The 24,800-nt window shown below is 38.2% G+C and overlaps 1 protein-coding gene across 1 annotated transcript in view; it reads left to right on the forward strand.

The window, feature by feature from the left end:
- The window catches only part of LOC121731029, a 45,381-nt gene extending 20,804 nt beyond the window's left edge, over positions 1–24,577 (forward strand). The window contains exons 2-14 of the mRNA XM_042120332.1: positions 6,388–6,477; positions 10,955–11,096; positions 16,874–17,014; positions 18,497–18,665; positions 19,489–19,603; positions 19,781–19,897; positions 20,127–20,322; positions 20,787–20,952; positions 21,311–21,428; positions 21,695–21,815; positions 22,292–22,477; positions 23,085–23,169; positions 23,283–24,577. Coding sequence (XP_041976266.1) covers positions 6,411–6,477; positions 10,955–11,096; positions 16,874–17,014; positions 18,497–18,665; positions 19,489–19,603; positions 19,781–19,897; positions 20,127–20,322; positions 20,787–20,952; positions 21,311–21,428; positions 21,695–21,815; positions 22,292–22,477; positions 23,085–23,169; positions 23,283–24,404 — 2,745 coding nt within the window. The 5' untranslated portion in view covers positions 6,388–6,410 and the 3' untranslated portion in view covers positions 24,405–24,577. The remainder of the gene's footprint in view (positions 1–6,387; positions 6,478–10,954; positions 11,097–16,873; positions 17,015–18,496; positions 18,666–19,488; positions 19,604–19,780; positions 19,898–20,126; positions 20,323–20,786; positions 20,953–21,310; positions 21,429–21,694; positions 21,816–22,291; positions 22,478–23,084; positions 23,170–23,282) is intronic.
- The last annotated feature ends 223 nt before the right edge of the window (positions 24,578–24,800 follow it).

A 24,800-nucleotide genomic window follows, 5' to 3' on the forward strand; every position in this document is an offset into this window, starting at 1 on the left:
CCTGCAAACGTTGTTTTGCCATATAAAGTATTTCACCCATATTATTTTATTGAAGTACTAAACAAGTATATGGCAACGTCCATCGCTAACCAGCAAACAATTGGTCGCCGTCAGTCTCGAGTTGTAATAAGTAATTTACTATTATTTCAACAAATTTTCAATAATAAAAAGTAGATGTTGTCCGATTCCCAACCCTAGCCGCTCGCTAAGATTCACGAAAATCGGTCGAGTCGTTTCAGAGGAGTTCAATTATACACACCGTGACAAGAGAATTTTATATACTTAATACTTACCTATTAGATGAGTCCCGGGAAAGGATAAATTTTGTCCCCGTAAAATGTACGGTCCTCGCACGATAAACAAATTTAGGCGCAACGTAAATTACAGATAATTATTCGCAAAACCATTATTGTAATGATTAATCAATGTAAAGCTACCAGTTTTATATATTTTATTAATTAATAAGATTAATATATTGAAAGATCTACCTATAACAATCAAATGTTAAAGTAAATTGCACACATTAAGATTATACTATAATACGGAATACCTTTCTGGAGAACCGAGGCGGACCTACTCGTATGACATCACGACAACATCTTTTAAATTCTCTTCCCATATCAGTATTCATATTGCGCAAGTCGTCCTTACTTTTACTTTAAGTATTATGTGGCATGGAGGTATCGACCTTAAATCGTTTAATTTCCAAACTTTCGAATATGACTGAGTTCTTTGTTCGAGGTCACTTTGAGATGAACTCACACTACTCAGTGAAAGTTGACGACTTATTGCCCTGTACAAATTCATTAAATAGGTCAAATGTTTATCAAAAATTATAGGTATACCCGCTTCATAATTTAAAGTTCCAAAGAAACCGTACATAATATATTTTATAGTTGCGCTAACACACTTTCTTCGGCAATATTAAATAGTATAACTCGTAGTTACCTTATAAGCTCATCTTGGCGGGGGCACTCACGTGCCCCCAGATCAAGGCAATCAATAATTTTCTTATTATAATATTAAATTGCGGTTAACAAAGCCAAATCTTGTAGCATGTGCACTGTACGTCTAAATAGTATTTTTTATACTCAAAGTAGATCCGTTATGTGTGATATTGATTGTATTGTGCAGGATCGGCGACGCGTGACAGGCCCAGCTGTTAGGGTCAGTGGCTACGACCGACATGTTTGCTGAACGATAGTCAAATTGATCGGAAAATCACGGACGTTTTGCTCTTTTACTAGCTCTAATATTTGGAATCTAGATCAACCTGCTACAGTCGTGTTGTTTATGTCTCAGGGTCTTAATCTATCTTATTCCATCATTTCATCATTCCATTTCGTTCCTTCTTATGAGGCAGGCTGATACCAGCTATTCTTAACTTCGGTCACTCGTATATCTAGATTCTAGATCTGTATGTGGATCTTCTGCACATATTATATTGCATACTCTTTGCTCTACATTGAGTTTTCACTTTTATATTTTTTTAATTTATTAAATTTAGCATACTGGTCAATGACTAGTAAGTATTATCATAGTGTAAGTCTATGACCACTGATCATAGACATACATTATATATAACAGCCTGGGCCTAGAGACAAGTGTCAAGCGATTATCGTAAACGCCAACAAAATGTATGGGATTTTACATTAGTATTCGCTAGCGAAGCGATGACTTATGTCAAATCGCATACATTTTGTTGGCGTTTACGATAATCGCTTGCCACTTGTCTAGTAGGGCTGCTCTTCTTACATTAATGCATCAGCGAAGTATCTTTGTTTGGAACTACAGGTAAACTATTTATTTTCCTGATTATTGCTTATTTTTATACCGTTAAACATAAATTCGTAACATAGTATGTAACTATGTGTTAATAATTTTAGATTATTATTTATGATTTATGATCATTACTAAAAGCAAAACAGCTCGATACGTAACAAACTCGTAAGTTTTAATATTTTTCTTTTCATAACATTCCTCACCGGAAGCATTAGCGTGTAACGTAACATTATAGATTCAACTTTGAGCATTACATTACAATTTACAACACTGCCTACCTGACTGACGAACATTCGCGTCTAATGTAACATTATAGATTCGACTTTGAGCATTCCATAGCAAGTTGAATTTACTGTCACGTAGCATTAGGAGGATACACCAGGGGCGAGATAAATTGAAAATAGGTATTTGAAAATGTATTGCTGTCTCACCAATCTCAAGTCTCCTACCGCAGAGCGCGATAGAGACAACACAACAAAAGTTCTAATAAAAGAACAGAAACTCTTCGATTCGTTGTCCGCTGATTCCTTCTCCAAAACTTAACCGATTTAACTACTTTTTTCATTAAGAATTAAAACAAGGCTTGAGCTGTATTCCTATGTTTTACTTTTTTGTATATTTTAGCCAGTTTGGTTTTCTGAGTGTTTGAACACAGAGGAAAATCTGGCCATTTTTTTGGGTTTTCGGACGTTCTTATCTTTTTTAATAATAAAATTATGAAAAAAAAGAAAACATAGGGACATGCTGATAGAGGTCATTGATATTTAGGAAAAAAATCATTACTCTACCGGCATTATCCAGGGAGGAAACAGGGGACAACGTTTGTATGGAAAAACAGCGGTGTGGACTCCTCTTAATGTTACAAGTTAAAGATAAAAAGTTTAAAAACGAACTTTTGTCGCTTGCATGAATATTCAGTAATTAATTTATTTACGACAGTATTATCTTAAATCAATAATTGCATGAAAGGTCAAACTCTCATCACTTGCACGCTAGTTACGATTCTAATTCTTTCCTTTCGAACGCAGCTTGTTTTGTTACTTTCAATTTTTAACCTACAAGGATATTATTAGTTATTACATAAAGGTAAAACTGACTTCAATCCATTTATTTATTTACCATTTGTTGTATCAATATTTATGTGTTAGTTTGTAACTCTCTAGTCTTTACATAGTTTATATTGCAATAATATTAGATAGCTATATGCAAAGTCAAAAGCTCCTTGTGTTGTAACTTGTAATGTTTAGTACGTATAAAAAGTACTGAACAGATTCACAATTTCACATGGTAGCAGTTAAGACTGTGGTTTTTCAACGTGGGTAACTTTTTATTCCGAAAATTTATAATTTTCCCGTGTGATATCGGGGGCAAAAACTCCTCGTAGTAACTTAAACACGTCACAACTCACAAGTATGGCTTCAATATAATTTAAAGTGTAGAGAGTACCTATACTATAGTCTATAACTCTATAGTCTATAGAGTATAGACTATAAAGTTATAGCGGAACTTCTATGGATGATTAACCACCGGTCGGCGGTCGCAGTGGCTAGGCCTTCCCTGTATTTAACGCGTAACAAAAAGAGTTTGTTGTCAGTTGTTACGCCATCACATTTACCAATTGGCTTCCGCGATGACATACGATAGAGCGGCTCGTCCCAGTTTTAAATCCGTTGGGCACTTGCCACTCGCCCACATAATACAAGTTTCTGATTCATATATTATCTTGACACCAATTAGTGATTAGGGTTAAAGAATCGCGGAGGCGGGACCTCATATTTGTATCAAAGCCTAAAGCTTAGTGTTAGTTCATTAGAGCATATTTTTTTCACAATTTTGGAAAATTTCAATAGCGGCGGGCTAGGTAAAAATTTACAGCCTAAGATTTAGCAGATATGACTAGCCGTACGAATTTGAAAACCAGATTCTAAAGTCTAAGTTATAAGGTCCTCAGATAGTTTACACTTTACAGTGTGTATAGCTTGAGACCTAGGTAATTCCTCCTGACGACAATTTATTTAACAACTCTAACAGCAAAAACGTTGGCATACACGTTAAACGCTTCCCCGACCGCATTCTAGGACTACATTGGAAGCCGGGCCCTTGAAAGTGGAAGTAACGGTAGCCTGCTCTAATTGATGGTGTTTAAAGTTACACATTAGTACCGAGTGAAGGGGTCATATTATGTATTTTATAAAGCGGCGCTTGAAGCGAAAAAAATTTTGGTGATGTTTTGAATATTCTTATAGACAAACATTTCTAAGCTTCTACTGGGGGTAGACGTATAATTGATAGGACATAATATAGTCCTATACTACTATAATATACCCTCTGAAAATAAAATTAATTTAAGTTATTAATTAAGCGCTAAGCTGTAACTCATAGGCCATGTATTGGTATTCAATGTAGCAGAGCTAAAGTTGAGTAGTATATATTATTGCGGCCATTAAAATGGTAATCAAAGAATTTCTCTCGAGATTATGAAACACATTACGATGGTTGAAGCTTTAATAATATGACAAACCTTTATTACTTTTAATCGATTATTTTAAATCAGATCTAGACAAAGAATCGATGATATAGATTATAGGGCAGTCGAAAAAGGGCCTACAAGGGCAGCTTCGTCATATTATTTGTAGGATATTGATTTTAATACATTATATAAATAAACATATTATACGCCACGCCATTAATATCAAACTTAAATAGAAATAAATTAAACAATAGGCAAGCTGTTAACAAATTAAACTGTTTTTTTTTTATTAAATAAGGGGGCAAACGAGCATACGGGTCACATGATGGTAAGCAACTACCGTCGCACATGGACACTCGCAACATCAGAAGAGCTGTAGGTACGTTGCCACTTGCCGGCCTTTTAAGAGGGAATACGCTCTTTTCTTGAAGGTTTGCAGGTCGTATAGGTCCGGAAATACTGCTGGTGACAGTTCGTTCCAGAGTTTTACAGTGCGCAGCAGAAAGTTACGCGAAAAACGCACTGTTTAATGTAAAACAAATATGACTTATAAGTATACATATATTTGGTGCACCTTACAATATTTTTTTGTTTATTTTAATTTTATTGGATTTAGAGGAAGTTTAATATACTACCGGCATCAGCATAATAAAATATTGAAAAATAGAATTTTGGAGCTAAATGAATACTTATCGCTTACTTTATATCCGCATCCTACTTTAATATGTCTCTGATATTTTATTTCTAAAATGTATACCGGACTAACATCTTTATTTATGTTTATTTCTCAGCATCGATCGAACTTAAGTATTTAATTCGTTAAATATTCAAATTATCTAATAGAACTAGGTAAATGGTAATGCTTATGGCTCGTGTAACAAAACTTATACTCTCTAATGTAGACAGTAGAGCGCACAGTTTTAACGTAAGTTTACCTTACCTTATTTTCCTGTTCTAAGGACCTTACTGACCTGATAGTCAATTTTTAGCCGATCTACAGTTCTACAGACTACAAGGATGCTTTTGCTCGAGCTATACAATGCATTCATTATAGGACCTCAAGTAGCTTAGACTTTACAATCTTTAGTTGGCTAATAAGTTTGTTAGACGAACAGCACACACTGAAGCTAAATTATACTTAATATGGCTTATACTCTCTAATGTAGAGTGCACAGTTTTGACGTATTAGTTGTCTGACCTGATTTAGTCAATTTAAGCGGATCCACACTTCTACAAGGATGCTTTTGCTCGAGCTATACAATGCATTCACTATAGGACCTCATGTAGCTTAGACTTTAGAATTTTTAGTTGGCTAATAAGCTGTTTGTCAGACGAACGGCACACACACCGGTCGTCTGTAAGAAGCCTTACGTATTTGAAACTGGTATAGCTAGCTAATAAATCATCTTTGAGGCTACTAATTTGACAAGTTTCTAGCCCACCATAATTGAAGTTACCCAAAATTGTCATGGAGCATGGATGCAGAACAACGGTCTAATAAATATCTGGTGATAATTCATAATTTGGCCACATTGTTGATATTTGGACTTTTGACTGGATGAGAGAGAGAGTTTGAAACAGCTACCCCCTCAACTAGACATTTTACAAAATGGCGGAGTTAATTCTATAATAAATAATCAATGTTGTAGGACTGTTACTAAACCAATAGAAAAAGCTACATAATTAAACTACATAAAATTTACTTTAAGCATATATGGCTTACTTGAGGACAAATGAACACCATGACCTGTAGCGTACAATGCCTTTAGATCTTATTATAAACCTATGTGTAAGGAGTGCTACTATTTATAAATCTAATTACATATAATACATAATGAATTCATTAGGCTTGAGTTTTATGACTTCTATGTAGAGGCGTGTAAAATACTTATAGCAATGACTAATGCAAACTACTATTAATAGAAGATGTGTGAAAAATTACAGTACTTTACCATAACTGCGATCTGTTGTTTGTAAATGAACTCCGATATAAAAACGGCAAGTTGCCGGACGGTTAAACCGATTTCGATCTAGTTTAGTTGGTTTAAATTCTGTTATAGTCAAGAATGTCTTAGCTATCACAATTTAAGGATTCAGTTGCATTTTTAAGCGTTTTATATTGTGTTTATTTGCAGGTTGTTGATGCCGGGGCGCATGGATGGCGCCGCACATGTGGCGGTCTCTCGCCTGTCTGCTGGCACTCGCCTCTGTTGTCGCCGCTAAGTGTAAGTTCAACTACCATTATAACAATGTGGGATGTATGTGTGGCCGCCCCAAAGGAATCTTCCGACCGAGAAAGGTGATATGCCCTTATTGCCCGATCAGGCCGAAGCCCACGTGATTGATTTCAGCTGTCGTATATGTATAATACCGACGCATAAGTTAGAGAACTTCAATAGCGCGATACAGGAATATGGCGCTAATTCTAGCTACCACCACAATAATAATGCCCCCCACACCGGTTTTGGTGACTGTGGCCAGTTTCATTAAATCAATACCAGTTACGCCTCTGCGTAGCTGGTATTGAAATATAATTGGTAAAATAAATTAATTACTCTTAATTTTATAGAGCCCAAGTGTGTGGGCTCTAAACCACTGGACTACACAGGCTTCTACCACAACTATTATGTTAGCACTAGCACATTACATAACATACAACAGTTAACACCTAAGTGCCAAACCAAAGAAGACTGAACGCAGAGGGTAAACTCTGAAAAATGTCTCGACTGCGTATGGAAATTATCCCAAATGCTTCATAGGCTTTGACTTGATATTATACCTGCGATAATTCATTAATCCAAGATATTTCAAGACAAAAAAACAAAATAGAAAAACTATGAATGCGACACTTATGTTAAATTATTACCATCTAAATAAAATCTCCAGACAAACACATACCTAATATTGTCTTACAAGGACAATGTACCACAACGTTAGACAATAAACAATAGCAATATGCATTTGTTTTATTGTATTGTGAATTGTAGTATTATATTATGCTGCAGTAATTATCTACTATTTAAACCAATGCATGTTTTAGAAAAGTCTTAAATTAATATGGTCATGGTGTAGCTTGCTATACTTAATTATAACTAACTACGTGTTGTTGTTTAGGACTGAGTATAAATTATAAACCATAAGATTAGTTATTAATTTATGGAAGGGTCTTCAATTAATAATGACAAACAGACATAATATTTTCATTCATGACATTTTTACAACAGACAGACAGATAGGTAGGGTACGCTTACGCTTTTATAATACTATAAAAACATTGTTAAAAGTATTTATCACGATTGTAAGTTTTGAACGTGAGGCCAAGTTGATGTCAAGGTTTTATCTTATGCTCAAGACATAATAGTTTAGTTTTAAAATTTCAGTAAGTTAAGATAAAATTACTACATAGTATCATATATATATTATATATATTTTTTTTTTTTTACAGCAATGAAGTAGCTAAGATGGTAGATAAAATATTTGTGATTTCCGCTAATGAATGTAATTATTTCTAACTAGATATCACTTGTTCTAAGATTTACTTAGGACTTGAACCTTTATTATTGCCTCAGAAATTAAAGAAAGTAATTTATTGTAACAAGTTTTCACCAACCGCCCCTTTTTTCTTTACGAATAACGCATCACCTGCGTATTAGGACAATCGGCTGGGGTATGCCGTATGCAGGGCTTCTCAGTATAGTACCCAACAAAACCCCATGGTGCTTCACGGTACGGTACGGCAGAACCTACCGTCCCTAAAGTAAATCGACGTTCTCAAATAACTTATAACTCTAACAACCATATAGGGCTTTTAGCTTTGTTCCCCAGGACTAAGGTGATACATAAATATTAGTTGAATAGGATTTGTCTTAAGAGATACTTGACCTTAAAATGGGAATAAATAGCATAAATTCTTGTTATTAACTTTGTTAAATATAACTTTTCGTATTAAACGATTTAAAGTAATTTAAACTTATCAAGATCGTGTCATGGGCTCATGGGCGTAAATATTATAAAATTTAGGTCTCTTTGCTACACAATTCTAGCGTTTGCTCCCCCTTTAACGAGAAACATAGATGGCCCCTTAGTAAAACAAACACCCATACAGCTTTCTATTCTAGTGATGTGATTGTGCCCTGCATACGTACTGCGCACAAGGCCGCCGCACAAAAAGTCGCGAGAGTCGACAGTCGCAGACGCAGACGTACAATACTATTCATGTCACCCACTGTCCTCCTGGGCTTATTCGAGTGGCTTTCCTCGCATAGAATTTAGATGAAGTGATCTTTGTTTTGTAGCAAAAGCAATGCTTGAAATATTTCTCATGATATTAAAACATGCCAGTAGGTAGGCAGCCATGTAGCGCTGTTTGCGAAAATTCCTCCTCAATTCTTTCTTTCGATCTTCGTGCGATTGCAACTTCAACAGATAAAAAAGCTTAAAAAGTTTATCTGTCAAACTTTTAGTCAATCTCTGTATAATACTATGTTATGTTTAAATGCTCTATAGCAGGTATTTATTTAAGCGATGTATTTAACTAGCACTTAACAGTTTCCACGCACATTTTATACTTCATGGTCGTGGCCGTGTCTGATTGGAATGAGCCAAATGTCCCGTCACTGCTAATTGCTATAACATCGTCTTAACTGTGACAAAAGATTTCTTGGAAACTAAAGTTTATAATAGTACTTAATACTAGATGACGCCCGCAAATCCGTTGCGCCTAAATTCATTTATCGCGCGGGAACCGTATATTTTTCCGAAATAAAAAGTATCTTATGTCCTTTCATGGGACTCCAAGTTTTATATCTCCATAACAAATTTCCGCAAAATCGGTTCAGCGATTTGGGCGTAAAGAGGTAACTAACAGGCAGATATACAAACAGACAGACGGACACACTTTCGCATTTATAATAAGTACTGTATATTAGTATGGATTCATTGTTCGCCGATAATGAATAATCTGCTTGCCTATGTAGGTGATGAATGATGAGATAAAATGACTTTGGTTCAATCATTGAAAATAAGTAATAACAGTCATCACTCATCACGATAGCATTGATAAAAAATGTTCGTATGTAACTATTACGGGAACAAAAAGCGTCCATAAAATTTAATAGCCATGGTCTCGATTCTCGTGTTTAACAGAAATTTTGTTCACATTACAAAAACACACAATTCGAATTTAATATCTTCAGATAGTAAGTACGAACTTTTTAGAACACAGGATAAAATTGAAGACGTTTGAAATCCGAGAATGCAAAGACATTCCAATTATTGAAATTAAGTTAAACACAAATTGAAATATAAAATTGTTATTGATCTTTACTCGAAAGCACTAGAATCGTACCCCTGAACTTTGTGATTAGCTCAAAGCTTTTACCTGTAGCTATATTCGTTATAACATATAACTCATAACTGCAAATTGCAAAGTAAAGAATGTGTGTTAATTTAGCAAATCCCAAACCTACCAACCTACTTTTATATTCTTAGCTATAATCTCCTTTACCAGCAGCGCCCCCGCCTACGTTCATTTCAAGCCTTGTCGGACCAGCTGTCATCTGTCAAATTCTGTGGTCAAAGTTAAGGTTAATTCATTTCTCTGATATTATGATTTATGATATCAAAATAACTTTATGGTGCTGTTTTATAAATAAATTCATAGGTTATTTTATAACACGCTTTTATTAGCTCAGGTTGTATGTACACATACGTATGTAACGGAATCTTTGAGCATGATTTTTACTTAACTCCAAAATACTTATTTGAAACTTTGCATACGAATTAACTTTTAAGAGCCAATGACAATGCAATAATATATTATTTATTTATTTATTTATGTAAATATTTACATAGGCGGGCTTATATTATACTTCATGTAAATATTTACATAGGCGGGCTTAAGAGGAGTCCACACCGCCGTTTTTCCATACAAACGTTGTCCCCTGTTTCCTTCCTAGATAATGCCGGTAGAGTTATAATTTTTTTCCTGAATATCTATGGCCACTAATACAATGTCCCTATGTTTTCTTTTTCTTCATAATTTAGTTAATAAAAAAGATATGAACGTTCAAAAACCCAAAAAAATGGCCAGATTTTCCTCTTGTGTTCAAACACCCAGAAAACCATACTGGCTAGAATATACAAAAAAACTAAAACATAGGAACACAGCTCAATCCTTGGTTTAATTCTTAATGAAAAAAGTACTAAAATCGGTTAAGTTTTGGAGGAGGGATCAGCGGACAACGAATCGAAGATTTTCTGTCTTTTATTAGAACTTTTGTCGTGTTGTCTCTATCGCACTCTGCGGTGGGAGACTTGAGATTGGTGAGATAGCAATACATTTTCAAATACCTATTTTCAATTTCTCTCGCCCCTGGTGTATCCTCTTAATGCCTATAGTGGCATTCTCTACCAGCCAACCTTAGGGTGATAATGAGAATGTAGAAATGGCGCATTCTAAAACAGTATTAGTTAAAATATGATGTAAGTAATAAAAAGTTTTATAAATATTAATGTTTGATAACTTTTATTTTAAATACATTTTATACATAAACCGTACTTACCTATTACATTAAATACATACTAATTACTAATACACACTATAGGTAATATTATGATAATACCATACATATGTATTTAAAAATAATAATTAAAAAGGCGTGTTTTTTTAGTTTATTTTTTTTAACTTACCTTGTTCACCAGATGCGGAGCTAGAATCGTGGCGCGGGAGGGGGCGGCCGGTGAGCGAGGTGCAGGAAGCGGAGGACGAGCTACACGATGCGGAGCTGCTCGCCGCCGTCCGGACTTCCATGAAACAGTGGGAGATCAAGAGGGGGAGGACGAGGTTGGCAGTTTGTTTTTTTTTTACACGAAGTTACTGGTATCTATGGCAGAAAATAAGGAGAGTCACAAAACTCAAACTCTATTATTACTATTTTTTAAATCTATTAATTGAAAGATTTTGAACGATTTCTGGAATCTTATTATAAAGGCGTATACATTGACCTTTAAAAGAATTTTTTACTTTAGTAAGTCTAGTCACCGGAATTTCAAGCTTATGTTTATTACGAGTATTTCTCCCATGGGTATCACATTTTTTCGTGAATTGATATATATTCTTTTTAACATATAATACATTTGATAGGACATATTGAGAAGCAACAGTTAAGATTCCAGTTTCCTTAAATTTTTCTCTAAGTGAAGTATTACGGGCCAACTTGTAGATTGCCCGCACAGCTCGCTTCTGCGGCACAAAAATTGTATTTATATCTGCAGCATTGCCCCACAGCAAAATGCCGTAGGACATAATACTTTGAAAGTAACTAAGATACACTAGACGTGCTGTTGTTTCATCTGCAAATTGTCTAATCTTATTTACTGCATATGCTGCTGAACTGAGTCTGTCGGCCAACCCAGCAATATGAGGGCCCCACTGAAGCTTGGAGTCTAGTGTAATACCTAAAAATACAGCTGTATCCACTAGCTCCATAACATCACCATTTAAAAGCACATTGGTTTCCGTTTGCCTTACATTGGGCAATTTGAATTTAATACATTTTGTTTTTTTTACTATTAAATAAAAGATTATTAACGCTAAACCAATGTACAATCTTTGAGAGAGGATTACTTACTTCGTCATAACACGCATTAAGCCGTTTGATATTGAATGTAAGAGCTGTATCATCAGCAAATAATACTATCCCATGTTTATCTTTAATTAAGAATGGCAGGTCATTTATATAAATAAGAAACAGAAAGGGTCCTAATATAGACCCCTATGGAACCCCCTTTTCAATTTTTGCACCAGCAAATTTTTTACCATTTATCTCAACTCTCTGAGTTCTATTTGACAAGTACGATTTTAGGAGGGCGAGTGCTGTGCCTTTTATGCCATAGTGATAGAGTTTCCTGACCAATGTTTTGTGTTGCACGCAATCAAAGGCCTTTGAGAGATCGCAAAAAACTCCTAGAGCATCCTGCGACGTCTCCCAGGCATTAAAAATACTACTGATCAATTCAACGCCTGCGTCTGTAGTAGACCGTCCCTTTGTAAATCCAAATTGTTTATTATGTAAAATATTATTTATATTAAAGTGCGTTAGTAATTGATTCAGTATTATCTTTTCATAAATTTTACTCATTGTCGGTAAAATAGATATAGGTCGGAAATTAGACGGGTCCAACTTACTACCAGATTTAAAAAGAGGTAAAACTTTACTGTGTTTCATTACATTAGGAAATACGCCACTTTTTATACAATCATTAAAATATATAGTCGCTAAGTAGGGCGCGATAACATCGATTATAGATTTAATAACTTTCATTGATAGGCCCCACAAGTCAGTAGTTTTCTTAATATTTAGTAAATTAAAAGTTTTTATAATGTCTTCAGGACCTACTTCTTTAAATCTAAAGTCGATATCACATTCATTTACATTTTCTTTAAATAACAATATAGCATCATCAGGAGAGTCCTTTAGGTTACTTGTAATTGAAACTGGAATGTCAGCGAAAAATTTCTCAAAAGCAGTCGCAACATCACTGTCGGAAGTTATATTTCTGTTATCTATATTTAATTTAAAATATGAGTTGTGACTGGCGACCGTACATGTTTCCGGGATGAAGAGTATCCTGCGTAAGAAAATTAGTTCAGCGATCAGGCCGTGAAGAGGTAGCAGACAGACAGGCACACTTTCGCGCTTATAATCTAGTAAATCTATTATTTCGGTGCAATTAGTCGTGTGGAAGGCATATCTATAACCAATGAATCGCATTGAAAGGAAAGTGCGAAGGAACAAACGCAAATAACGGTACGGCCCGCAGCGCCCGTGCCTAGGGTTGCCAGACAGATAAAGACGGACAATGATGGCTTTTGTAGAAATATATTGCCAGACAGATAAAGACGGACAATGATGGCTTTTGTAGAAATATGTAAATATTATACAAGGTGTAACAAAACTAAGTGATAATACTTTAGGGTGTGTATGTGTTCCTTGTAGAGAGTTCACTGTGAAAGTAGCAGCGTTAAAAGACCAAAAAAATTCACTTTTGCATGGAGAAACTCGTGACGCCGCGCGGCGCTGCCGTACAAAAGTGAAAAAAAGATGTTGGTCTTTCAGCGCTGCTATTTTCACAGTGAACTCTTTACAATGAACACGTACCTACACACCCTAAAGTATACTCCGGTTTACCCGGCAACGGGCTAGGTACTAATTTTGGCAACCCTACAAGCACCGCAGCTGTACTACAATAAACACTTTCCCTGTCGATTCACTTATTGTAAACACTTTCTATTGCATTTGTCTAAATTGGGTTCATTGTGTCTAGCCGATTCACCGATACAGACTGACTAATTGAAATCTATACTCGTTTAAAAAGGAATCTTTAGTTACAAACACTAAAGTTGAAATTTGAAACCGATAAACTACTGGGTTGATTTTGATGGACAGTGGGCACATAGATAATATAGTCAAGAACAAGATTGGGCAAAAGTATATTATTAAATAATAAATATTATTTAATAATTTCGAATTTATACTAATATTATACTGTCGACCTATCTGATACCTCTTCAGGCAATTTTGATGAAATTTAGGTGCTAGGAAAAAATATTTTTTTTCCTAGGACAGCACACACCACAAACAGAATTTCTACGCAACAGGTTTGCGGGCATCAACTATCAGGGTTATAATAATATGGTTCATTTTCCTTTTTTCATTTTGCATCTGAACACAAATGAAACAAATGAAAATGATTATATTATTCAGAGAAAATAAATTGTGTAATTCGATTGAACAATCACTCTAGTGAATCGTCTTATTAATGGAAACGTCGTAAATCCTAGTCGTAGCACAGAATATATATTAGTAGTACCAAGTCGCAGTCGTAAAGCTAAAAATATCAAAGAACGCTAGCCCCGCCTACACACCCCGCTATCCTCCAATCGTGATATAATGATTCCATTAATCGTGCCCGCGCGGATTGTACTTTGCGCTGCAGTTAATAGTGAACAATATCACGTAACAACGGTTCCCGCATTATAGCACGAAAGTAATAAAGGTCGTACCGCGTACATCCCAAAACTGTTTTTGATGATTACTTAAATATGAAATACTAATAAATATTTCCTTTAGCCATTATTATTTTTATAAAATGTGTGATTGTAGTAGTGCAAGTTATTTAATAATAGTAACTTAATAAGTGTAACAGATATTTGTTGAAAAGCCCAGAAAGATTCATTTTTTAAAAAATAATATATTTCGAAAAATATAACTATCGAGTCAAAATAAGTGAATCGTGTTTTAGTTTTCCGTTAGGCAAATATCATATTAGATTATTAATATACAATGATTAAATAAATCTCAATTTCCTTTAAGTCAATCGTCTTCCGTGATCGTAATACTTATTAGAAAACACAGCAAAATTTGGCAGCCCGCTCTTAGGTTAGCAATAGTGAATCAATATTTTAACAATAGATTTGACCTCGCTAGCGTGTAATTGACGAATTATACCCTGTTATTATACTTAATGATCGCTATTATGCTCGTCCCAGTGATATTATAATGCTCATTTATTACATTGGATTTTTTCGAAGGTTTTTTAAAAACGAATACAAAATAATAACAGCGATGGGCACGGTAATTCCGGAAGTTGGTATCGTTTTTCGATTGTTTCGCCTTGTGGTATGATAGCCTCATTTATACCTACAGTATTAAAATATTTGCTGTCGGTACCGTATTGGTGGTATATTTAATGAGTTATTTATTTATTATTTTACAGAAAAATGCTGGAAATTGTAAAATATAGCAACTCTAGGTTATGTAGAGTTATCAGAAACTTTTATTGTGTAAAAAAACAACCTTTAGAAAATAAATAAGTGTCATAACCAGTAACGTTCCGAAAAAGTTGCTGCAAATTGTTCCTGTTATTCTCTCAGACCATTTTTCAGTAAGTTCAACGTAATCCTCAATGTCGCGGTCGGTCATCAGGATTTTGTTTGTGTTCGTTCAACTCGAGTTTTGCCGCTCGCCTCGCAAATCTTTCTTTTTGCCTTATCAAACATAGGAAGTTGACAGACTCAATACCAGCGTTTCAAAACACGTTTCTGTATAAGGCGATCTGATAACGTGTTGTACCCGGCCTCTACATAGAACTAGAAAAAACCTCGCTTGAGCTTACGAGAGAAGTACTGAGCTTCAATGTTATTAATCTAGATCTCTTTATTTAAAAGTAGACCATGGTTATTATTGTATCTATCAAATATCTTAAAAAATACAGTCGCAGACACGCAAATTCTTTAGTTTTGAAAGCGAAATTTAATCAAAAATATATTATGATATTTGACATAACGCGTCGCTATACTAAATACGACACGGCACTTGCCTAATGGCTAATATAATAATATTATTAAGTACATACATGGTAACATGGTAACTGCTCGTTTCGCTGTAGATATTATTGAATGCAAGTTGACTTATTACCTATCCATTAAAATAATTCTAGACCTAATAATTTGGCAATAATGTTAAAAAGTAGATCGGAACTGTCTCTGACTTCATAAGCTGTAATTTTATTAAATGGAAATGAGATACAGACACAAGTGAAATTATAACCGCCTCATTTTTTAAGTCGGTTGAAAAGGAAAAGGAGATTGGATACTAGATTGGATCAACGATCTCTGATACCTATCCAATATTTGACTTTATTTCTTGTCCCTTTCTCTTTCATTTGTAAGTTGTCTGTTGTAACTTTGTCTACTTTCCCTGACTTCGCCTAAATATCTTTGTGAAATAAACAATTACTTCACAAAGATCAATTAATAGACGAATATAGATAGACGAAGTCGTCTAATATTAATTTAATTTAATGCCTAGGTATTATGCCTGTCCACCACGATAATGGTGGACAGGCATAATAATCCCTTTCTTGCACATAAAAAAATCATCACATCACATCAGAGAAAACCCCTAGGTAGAATATAAGAGAATACGATTACTTATTTCATTTACTACTATTGGTAGAGTCACTAGGACTAGAAAGAGTCGATATCTATTTAGGTTCCTTATCCTTTCTCTAAAGTCTAAACATTTTTCATACGGGAATCTTTTACAGAGCATGACTTAAGTCAGGTTACACGCTGAATCTGGCGTCAGTTCAGTCCATCAGTGGTCCGGCTGAGACTGATGCCATAATCACGGATGAAAACTTCGGTTACACTCTCAGTCTTGGACTGACAGCAGACTGATGAAACTTACGTGCGTAGGTACTAACGTTAACGTTGGAGAGCCATGCTTCGGCACGAATGGGCCGGCTCGACCGGAGAAATACCACGCGCTCACAGAAAACCGGCGTGAACAGCACTTGCGCTGTGTTTCGCCAAGTGAGTGAGTTTACCGGAGGCCCAATCAACTACCCTTTTCCCTTCCCTACCCTCCCCTATTCCCTTCCGTACCCTCCCCTATTACTCTAGTCGCTCTTAAAAGGCCGGCAACGCACCTGCAGCTCTTCTGATGCTGCGAGTGTCCATGTGCGACGGAAGTTGCTTTCCATCAGGTGACCCGTTTGCTCGTTTGCCCCCTTATTTCATAAAAGAAAACGTTATTTTACTGTTTCACTTTTCAGGACCAAGAGATCACAGGGCAGCGTGTGTTATGGCGAATTCGGGTGCTTTGAGGATGCCGGGCCTTTCGCCTACCTGGAGACGCTGCCCAGCCCGCCCCAGGACGTCGGCACTCACTTTCTACTATACTCCACCGTAAATAGGTAAATATGGTTCCTAACTCGATGGCATAAAGTCTTATTAAAGGTAAAATAACTATGAACAGACTGCATCACTTGTAATCTACCACGAGTCACGAATTCTACCGACATATAAAGCCATGGCTTTCTTTACACTTTATAGGCACTTTCTCGTAGGTATAACATGAGCAAATATCAATTAAATTGAATGATTGAATGAATATCTGCGGGATTCGGGAATCAGTACCTATAACTATATATTAACTATAGCTATAGCTTAAATATATATAAAACTATATATTCAAGTTATAAATATAACTTAAATCTTTTATCTTGCGTTGCCGAGCACGACTTTGCTCGATGCAACCTCTGTTGCGACCGTGGTTGCGACCTATGTACCATACCTAACTTGGAACAATAGCAAGTAAGGTTAGGTTAGGTTAGGTTAACCTACCTAACTTACCATTGTTCTAAGTAGAAAAAGTCTAAAACCTCTTTTAAGCAAATTTATATAGGTATACATATACCTAGGTACGTTACATTATATTTATGAGTTATAGCTAGTTGATTAACTTATATTTAATTATCGCGATACAAGATCACGTATATCATTACAATTTCGTTATTGTTTATTGTAATGTGCTGCCCACTACAGGATAACAAAGTAATTTTATTCCTTAACAGCGGATGACTCTTGTTATGAAGTCACACTTGTTTGTTAGTAAAAATTTGAGTCAACCGTAGGTCAAATACATTGAGCACTCAGTCGAAGGAGAAATAAATTAGTAAAATACCCATTTGCAACATCCAGCTATTACTTTAGCAAAATATGTAATGAATCACGGCGACCATTAGAAAATAAGCGGCAGAGTAGACAGAGTAGTTTAAATGTCTATTGTGGGCGTAAGCGGTCTGATGAGCTGACTGATACGGCGCGAATAATTGCAAATCGACAATGCGACAAGGCCCTTTGTCTTTTTCGCCCTATATGTTACTATTAGGTACATGCCATGCCATGCTAGACAACGAAAGAACTCTTCCACGATAGCGCAGATGTGTAGGGCATTCACGTTTGTATTAGCCAATCATGAATCATAGCCCACGTTCATAGGACTCATAAAGTCATAACTAACATTGTCATTAATTTCTATAGGAGTGTCCTTAATTTAATGGCCATATTATGCAATGATTAATATTATTATGTAGGGTGTAACAAAATTAGGTGATAATACTTTAGGGCGTGCATGAGTAGAAAGTGGCGGCGCTTAAAGACCAATTTTTTTTCACTTTTGTATGGGGAAACTTGTGACGCTTGGGCGCTTGCCTAATACAAATCACATAAAAGTGCTCTTTCAGAGCTGCTACTTTCAACAAGGAACACGTATACAGTTCACTGTGAAATTAGCAGCGCTGCAGAAACAGTTTTTTTTTTGTGATTTGTATGAGCAACCACCCCAGCGTTATGAATTGAGTACTCTGGACTTACCACTAACGCTAACCTTCCAGGAGCGACCAACCCCTAATCGCGGTGCCAGCGTCGAACATGTCGGCGGCGTGGGGCTGGGCGGCGCGCGCGTTCGACGTGGCCCGCCCCACGCGCATCATCGTCCACGGCTTCGGCTCCAACTGCGACAACGTCTGGGTCTACGAGATGAGGTCGGCGTTAATGGCTGTGGTATGTTGAACAACTTTAGCACAGCAGGCCTTTGATAAATTGCCAGCGTTAATCCAAAACGTCGAAGAAGTTAGAGAACAAAAATGTTTGGGATTTGACATAGAGTACATGTTACGCGACATGTACTCGTAAACGAAGTTCCAAGAGCCCTCTTCACGTAGGGCCATGAAAACCTTATTGTTTTTACCAACATAATTGCCAATAGCTGTCTATAGCAGGCCCGCAGGCCGCACATCGACGTCGATCTTCATAGACAATCGTAGATGTATTCAGTATTCCTCTCTATACGTTTGCAACTGCTAATATTTGTCCATCATGACTCATGACCCATTAGCTAGAGTGGAGAGGCTTCATAATATAACACGTCGAAGTTTTAACTTAAAACTTCAGTGTTACATTACCTAAATATGACACTATTCAATATTCATGTAACAGCATCCCTGGTATTCACTAACCATCAGCTGAGTTCACGCTCATTCACGTGATTGCGTAAGAAAATGTTAGTTCCACGTGACAGCTCACGCGATGGACGATCTGTATTGAAAGTAAAGACAATTAATCATAGTTTAAATAACAACCATTTACAATTTACATCCAATAATACTTGGAAGAAAGTAACAATTAGGATCACTTGCATTGTAATATTGTTGTTTCTCTGTCGTGTTTAAGAAACAGAAAGCATGACTAAGGAATGTGGATGTTTTCTCATTTATTACTTTACTTGATAGGTTACGAATATATTTTATGTGTTCATAGTGGAGCAAACCAGTGTCTGCACAAAGTCTCACATGTTCATGTCGTTCATGCACCTTCTCAATTTCAGGAGGAATGCAACGTGATCTGCGTGGACTGGGAGGGCGGTGCGTCGATGCCAAACTACCTGCGGGCCGCCGCCAACACGCGGCTCGTCGGCAAGCAACTTGCACTGCTGTTGCAAGGTTGATAATATATGATATTTCCAATTAGTTAAAATGATAGGAACCTTTTATCTGGTATTAACTATGTGACCTTTTTGCTTTTATTTTTGAAATTTAATTTTTATCCGCTCAAACTTCTTTACTTAAATGCAGCCATATCATGTGCCCATATTAAGTTGTAATATTTTTTATATTTAGGTTTAGCGCAGCATATTGACCTGCGGTTCGAAGACGTCCATCTTATTGGGTTCAGCTTGGGCGCCCATGTCGCCGGTTTCGCTGGCTCAGAGTTAAGAAATATTAGTAGGATAACAGGTATTTATTGTACTATTTTTTAACTTTGCTTTATCTATTCGATAAATCTATGTATTCCTAGATATATGCTACCACAAAGGAAGTATCATCGCTACTTGCCGTCTGCTCACCAATTATCAATAATCATCTGGAGGCATGGCAGTGGAGGCATGCAAGTCCATAATCTTTCATTATTTTGCTATTACTTCATAGAATAAGAAGTAATATAGACCGTAGAGTTGTGTTGTAGGTTTAGACCCGGCGGGCCCCCTGTTCGAGTTCCAAGACCCGCGCGCTCGGCTCGACAAGACAGATGCCAAGTTCGTCGACGTGATCCACTCTAACGGCGAGACGCTGATATTGGGCGGACTTGGCGCCGCGCAGCCGCTCGGCCACGTCGACTTTTACCCGAATGGCGGCCGAGTGCAACATGGCTGCTCTAATCTGTGAGTGTGGCTTTTCATGGTTTGGCAGATCAAAAAGATACCTGCATGTTTTAGCGATATAAGAATAAGTGGCCGTTGTAAATTAATGTTAAGTACATCGTACCAACTTGCAGAGACCAAGGTTGATGACGCTGCTGTCAAGAATAGCAATTTAGGATAGGTATCCGAAAAAAAACAGGAAATGTAACTAATTATTTACATTTCCTGTTTTTTAGTTAATGCACGGCCTAGGCATCGAATGGACAGACTTCCTTGACTGCAAGAAAGCTACATGTTCAGTTTAATTGTATACCGATGTCAATAATCCAGGAAAACAAAAAATATAGAGTACCTTCGCGGTCTCCAAACCTCACACGTGTTTGGAGACCGCGAATGTACCTACTTTATATTTTTTGTTGCTTGCCACACGTGCTGCTTGCAAATAAAGTGTTCAGAACTTTAAAATCATTGGCATAATGTTCCAGATTCGTTGGCGCGGTCTCCGATCTGGTGCTGCCGTGGGCGGCGGCGTCTGCGGAGGGACGCTCGCTGTGCAACCACCGCCGCGCATACAAGTTCTTCACGGATTCCGTCTCACCCAAGTGCCACTTCCCCGCCTTCCCTTGCACAGATTATGACAAGTTCTTGGAGGTAAGTGACGTCAAAAACAATTATTTGGAGTGCATAATTAATGAGTCCATAACAATTAACAAACCTAAGGGACGTTGCCTTTTATATCTGATTTTTATTTTTGTTAAACTTAATCCTGAAGAAATACCTACGTACGAAAGTGCAATCGCGAAGCACGTTGGATTTTACAATTTGTATGTATACTCCTTGTTTTTTTCACTCGCAAACGTGCAACGCGAGCTGTCTCGTTTATGAAGGTACCTATGCGATTCGAACGGTGTAGAGCAGTCAAGATTAGTTTGTTTCATGAATATTACCTTAGACTAAGGAAATTACATTGTATATTCTCTCTATGATAATTCATAATACTATTTTTCAGGGGCGCTGCTTCCCGTGCGACGCGGGTCGGCGCTGCGGCAACATGGGCTACTACGCGGACCGCTCGCTCGGCCGCGGCCAGCTGTACCTGCTCACCAGGGAGGAGGAACCGTTCTGCGGTCAGTCTGAGTAATGTTCTCACTTAAAGGTTTAAATGACAGTGTGGTCCCAGACCCACTCTTAAGGCTGGTTAGTAGTTTGTGTTGCTATCTGTGAAATTGCCGGATATGCTATCTGTATCTAATCTCATATTTGTCCTACTGGAAGATTGCAAATTCCAATCAACTTTTAGGTCTCAGGGGTAAATAATATTAGTTTACAAAACTTTTTGTCTAAGTAATGGCCTGGATTATTGTATTTTATCCACAATATTTTCAATCTACAGCCCACCAATACCACGTCGCGGTATGGGGAGGAATTGACGTCGGCGACAAACCAAACTACGGTCGTGTTACGCTCACTCTACACGGAGACTCCGGACTCAACGAATCTTTTCCATTGAATAAGTAAGAATAAAGTTAATAATTACATTGTTAAGCATTGAACCAACTTTCTTGTAGAGATGCTACAGCCCCCTTTTTCAGCGCTAGTCTGAGCGAATCATTTGTCTATGACCTCTCTTTCGATAAGGTTATTTAAGTACTTTGACGAGATGATGGAAGTAACGTTTAAGCAATTTTAAGCAAAAAAGACTTTACCCATAAATACCCACTAACCAAACATAAAATATAAGTTCGGCTATGTCGTTTACGCGATCAAGCACATTTAAAGTTTATCCATACCAAATAATAAGAATAGCAGTGTGCGGAAAACCCCGCAATGGTTTATGTAACACTGTATAAGATAAAGTTTATAATTGTATTTTCTTTGAAGTTTTTAGTAAGTAATAATTAATAAAAAATATCTTTACGCATCTGTACCTACACTAGATACTTTTTTTTTGCAAAAGATTACGGACGTTCGTTGCTCAAATCCATTTCAGACACGAAGAAACCGCAACAGGGGGAGGCGTGTCGGCGCGCTTCACGCGCGTTCTAGTGCCGCACCCCGCGCTGGGCGTGCCGCTGCGAGCGAGCGTACACTACGCCGCGTACACGGGCTGGCTGAGTGCGGGCGCGCGGGCTCTCGTCTTACACAAGGTGCTAATTACGGATAGCTTTGGGAAGACGTAAGTATCTGTAATGCGGTACACATCAAAGTACCTATTATATAAATAAATCTGAACGAACTAGTATTTATCATTTGTAAAAACCGACAAATATTTCAACTTTAGTTTGTTATTATTTTTAGCAATATTCTGCGAAAACAACTTCCACCTTTAAGTAAATGAGTGAGTGTACGCATAGGCATGCGTACACTCACTCATTACACCTCCCTCCTCCCACACTGCCTATGCGTACACTCGCATGCAAGAACTTGCAAACACCACCACCACACAAGCAATAATGTTGGCAAATCCGTGCAAGACCCCTCACCACCATGCAGGTTGAAAACCTCGACGCGCGTTTCGCCCCAACACCGGAGCATCCTCAGGATGTGGACTCTACGAACAACGTCCGTTAAGTCAAGTAATGACTTAACGGACTTATTGCTAAAAATAATAACAAACTAAATTTAAACTATGGATTTCCGCAAAGTAACGCCTGATTCCATTAACTAAATATTTCAACATCGAATCAACGGTCTGATACGGCCAACCAGCAACACAGGAGATATCCATGGATTTGACAACGTTTCACCAAACATCCTTATTGCATGCAATGTTTTTGTTTCAGGTCATCATACTGTAAAATACTTCGGCTCGCGTCTGACGAATATGTGCAACTACCGTTGTATCCGGGAGACTGTCGAATGCCGCTGGTCAGTTATGTCAAATATTTCTAAGAATCTAGATCAATGATCATGTTTCACTTTGTAACATGAACGATAATACAAACGTAGCTATTTTCAAAACGGCTTCGTAACAATTTCAGATCGATTCGAACACCACAATAACCAACGTGGGCGACCTGTTCACGCGGGACAACGTGACCCGGTCCGGCGCCGACGACCTGCAGAACGAGCTGCCCGAGGACTCCCCGCAGCGGCCCTTCATGCTGGTCGACACGTACGAGTTCGACGGCGCCGAGTCCGTCGACTCCGGCCGCGCCTTCGGCATGACCAACACCAAGACCGCGCCCAGCGGCGTCGTCGAGATCGCCGAGCCCGTGCTGCGACCGCGCCTGCGCAAGACCCCCCGCCACCGGTCCGACGCGCCCGACAGCCCGCCCGAGATCTCCGAGCCGCTTCTGCGCGCGACGCCGCGCCCCACCCCGCCCCCACCCAACCGCAAGGCCAAGAACTACGACGTCTCGACCCCACCCTCCAACGAGGTCGATGAGCCGGAGCGGGAGGGCGGCTTCGTCCAGTTCCTCCCCGCGCGACTGGCCTCCTTCATCTCCCGAGCCGAACGCTACGCTAGGGATACTATTCTGCCTCTAGTTTCCGCCTACGCGCCCCGTCTGCCTATATTCGGATCGCGCGAGATCCCCAAGCCGACCGCGCGCTTCATCCCCATGGAGGACGTGAACGTGACGAACTCGGTGCCGGTGCCGACGCCCACCCTGGAGATGAAGATCGAGAGCCTGCGGACGATGGGCCCACCGGTCGAGAAGCGCGAGTTCGAGACCCCCGAGGAGCCCGACATACCGGTCGTCATCTCCACGACGACGACAACGAGCTCCACGACCGCGCCCCCCACGACGACCGTCGAGGCGATAGAGGCGGCGCCCTCGGAGATGCTGCAGGTCGTCGCCGCCTCCACCAGCACCGCCCTCCCGCCCGTGGCCCTCCGCAGCCAGGGGGAGAAGATCCTCATAGTGTACCCGAACAACGCGAGGGACGAGAGGAAAATAAAGTCGCACTCGATCCCGGAAGAGCTGCAGTTCGAGGCACTGTACAGGCACACGGCCGAGCCCGCCGTCCGGGTGGACCTGCCCACGTTCGCCCCGCCTCCCGCCAGCCCCGCCCCGCCGGCGAGCGCCGCACCCGCCCCCGCGGACGCGCGCTACATCCCCGTCTACTCTAACGTCCGACAAACTCAAGATCGAACCTGATCGCTCGCCATCCTGTAATTTTTACATTGTAAATACACTTTTTTTTACTTTTTAATTGGTTAGACTGAATCAAAGATATTTTATCAGTTATTTAGGATTAAGTTAATTAGGGTTTGTAAATAGATTTATAAATAAGAACAGTTTGTTTTTTTAATTAAAAACTTATTTATTAATATTTTGTTTTCACTGTGAGCGTCCAGGTCGAACATATCGGTCACTTATGCAATACATTATATTATTCTAAATAAAGTTTAACTTTTCTCCCAAAACTGAAAACTTACTTTTCTGAATAAACGCAAGCAACCGCCTGTACAAGGTGCTGAGTTTGTATATTGTATACTATACTTGGATGCTAATAAAGTCTTTGAATCTTTGAATCTTTGAATCTTTGAAGTT

This window comes from Aricia agestis, chromosome 10 (assembly GCF_905147365.1).
Source record: "Aricia agestis chromosome 10, ilAriAges1.1, whole genome shotgun sequence".
Taxonomy (NCBI): Eukaryota; Metazoa; Arthropoda; class Insecta; order Lepidoptera; family Lycaenidae; genus Aricia; species Aricia agestis.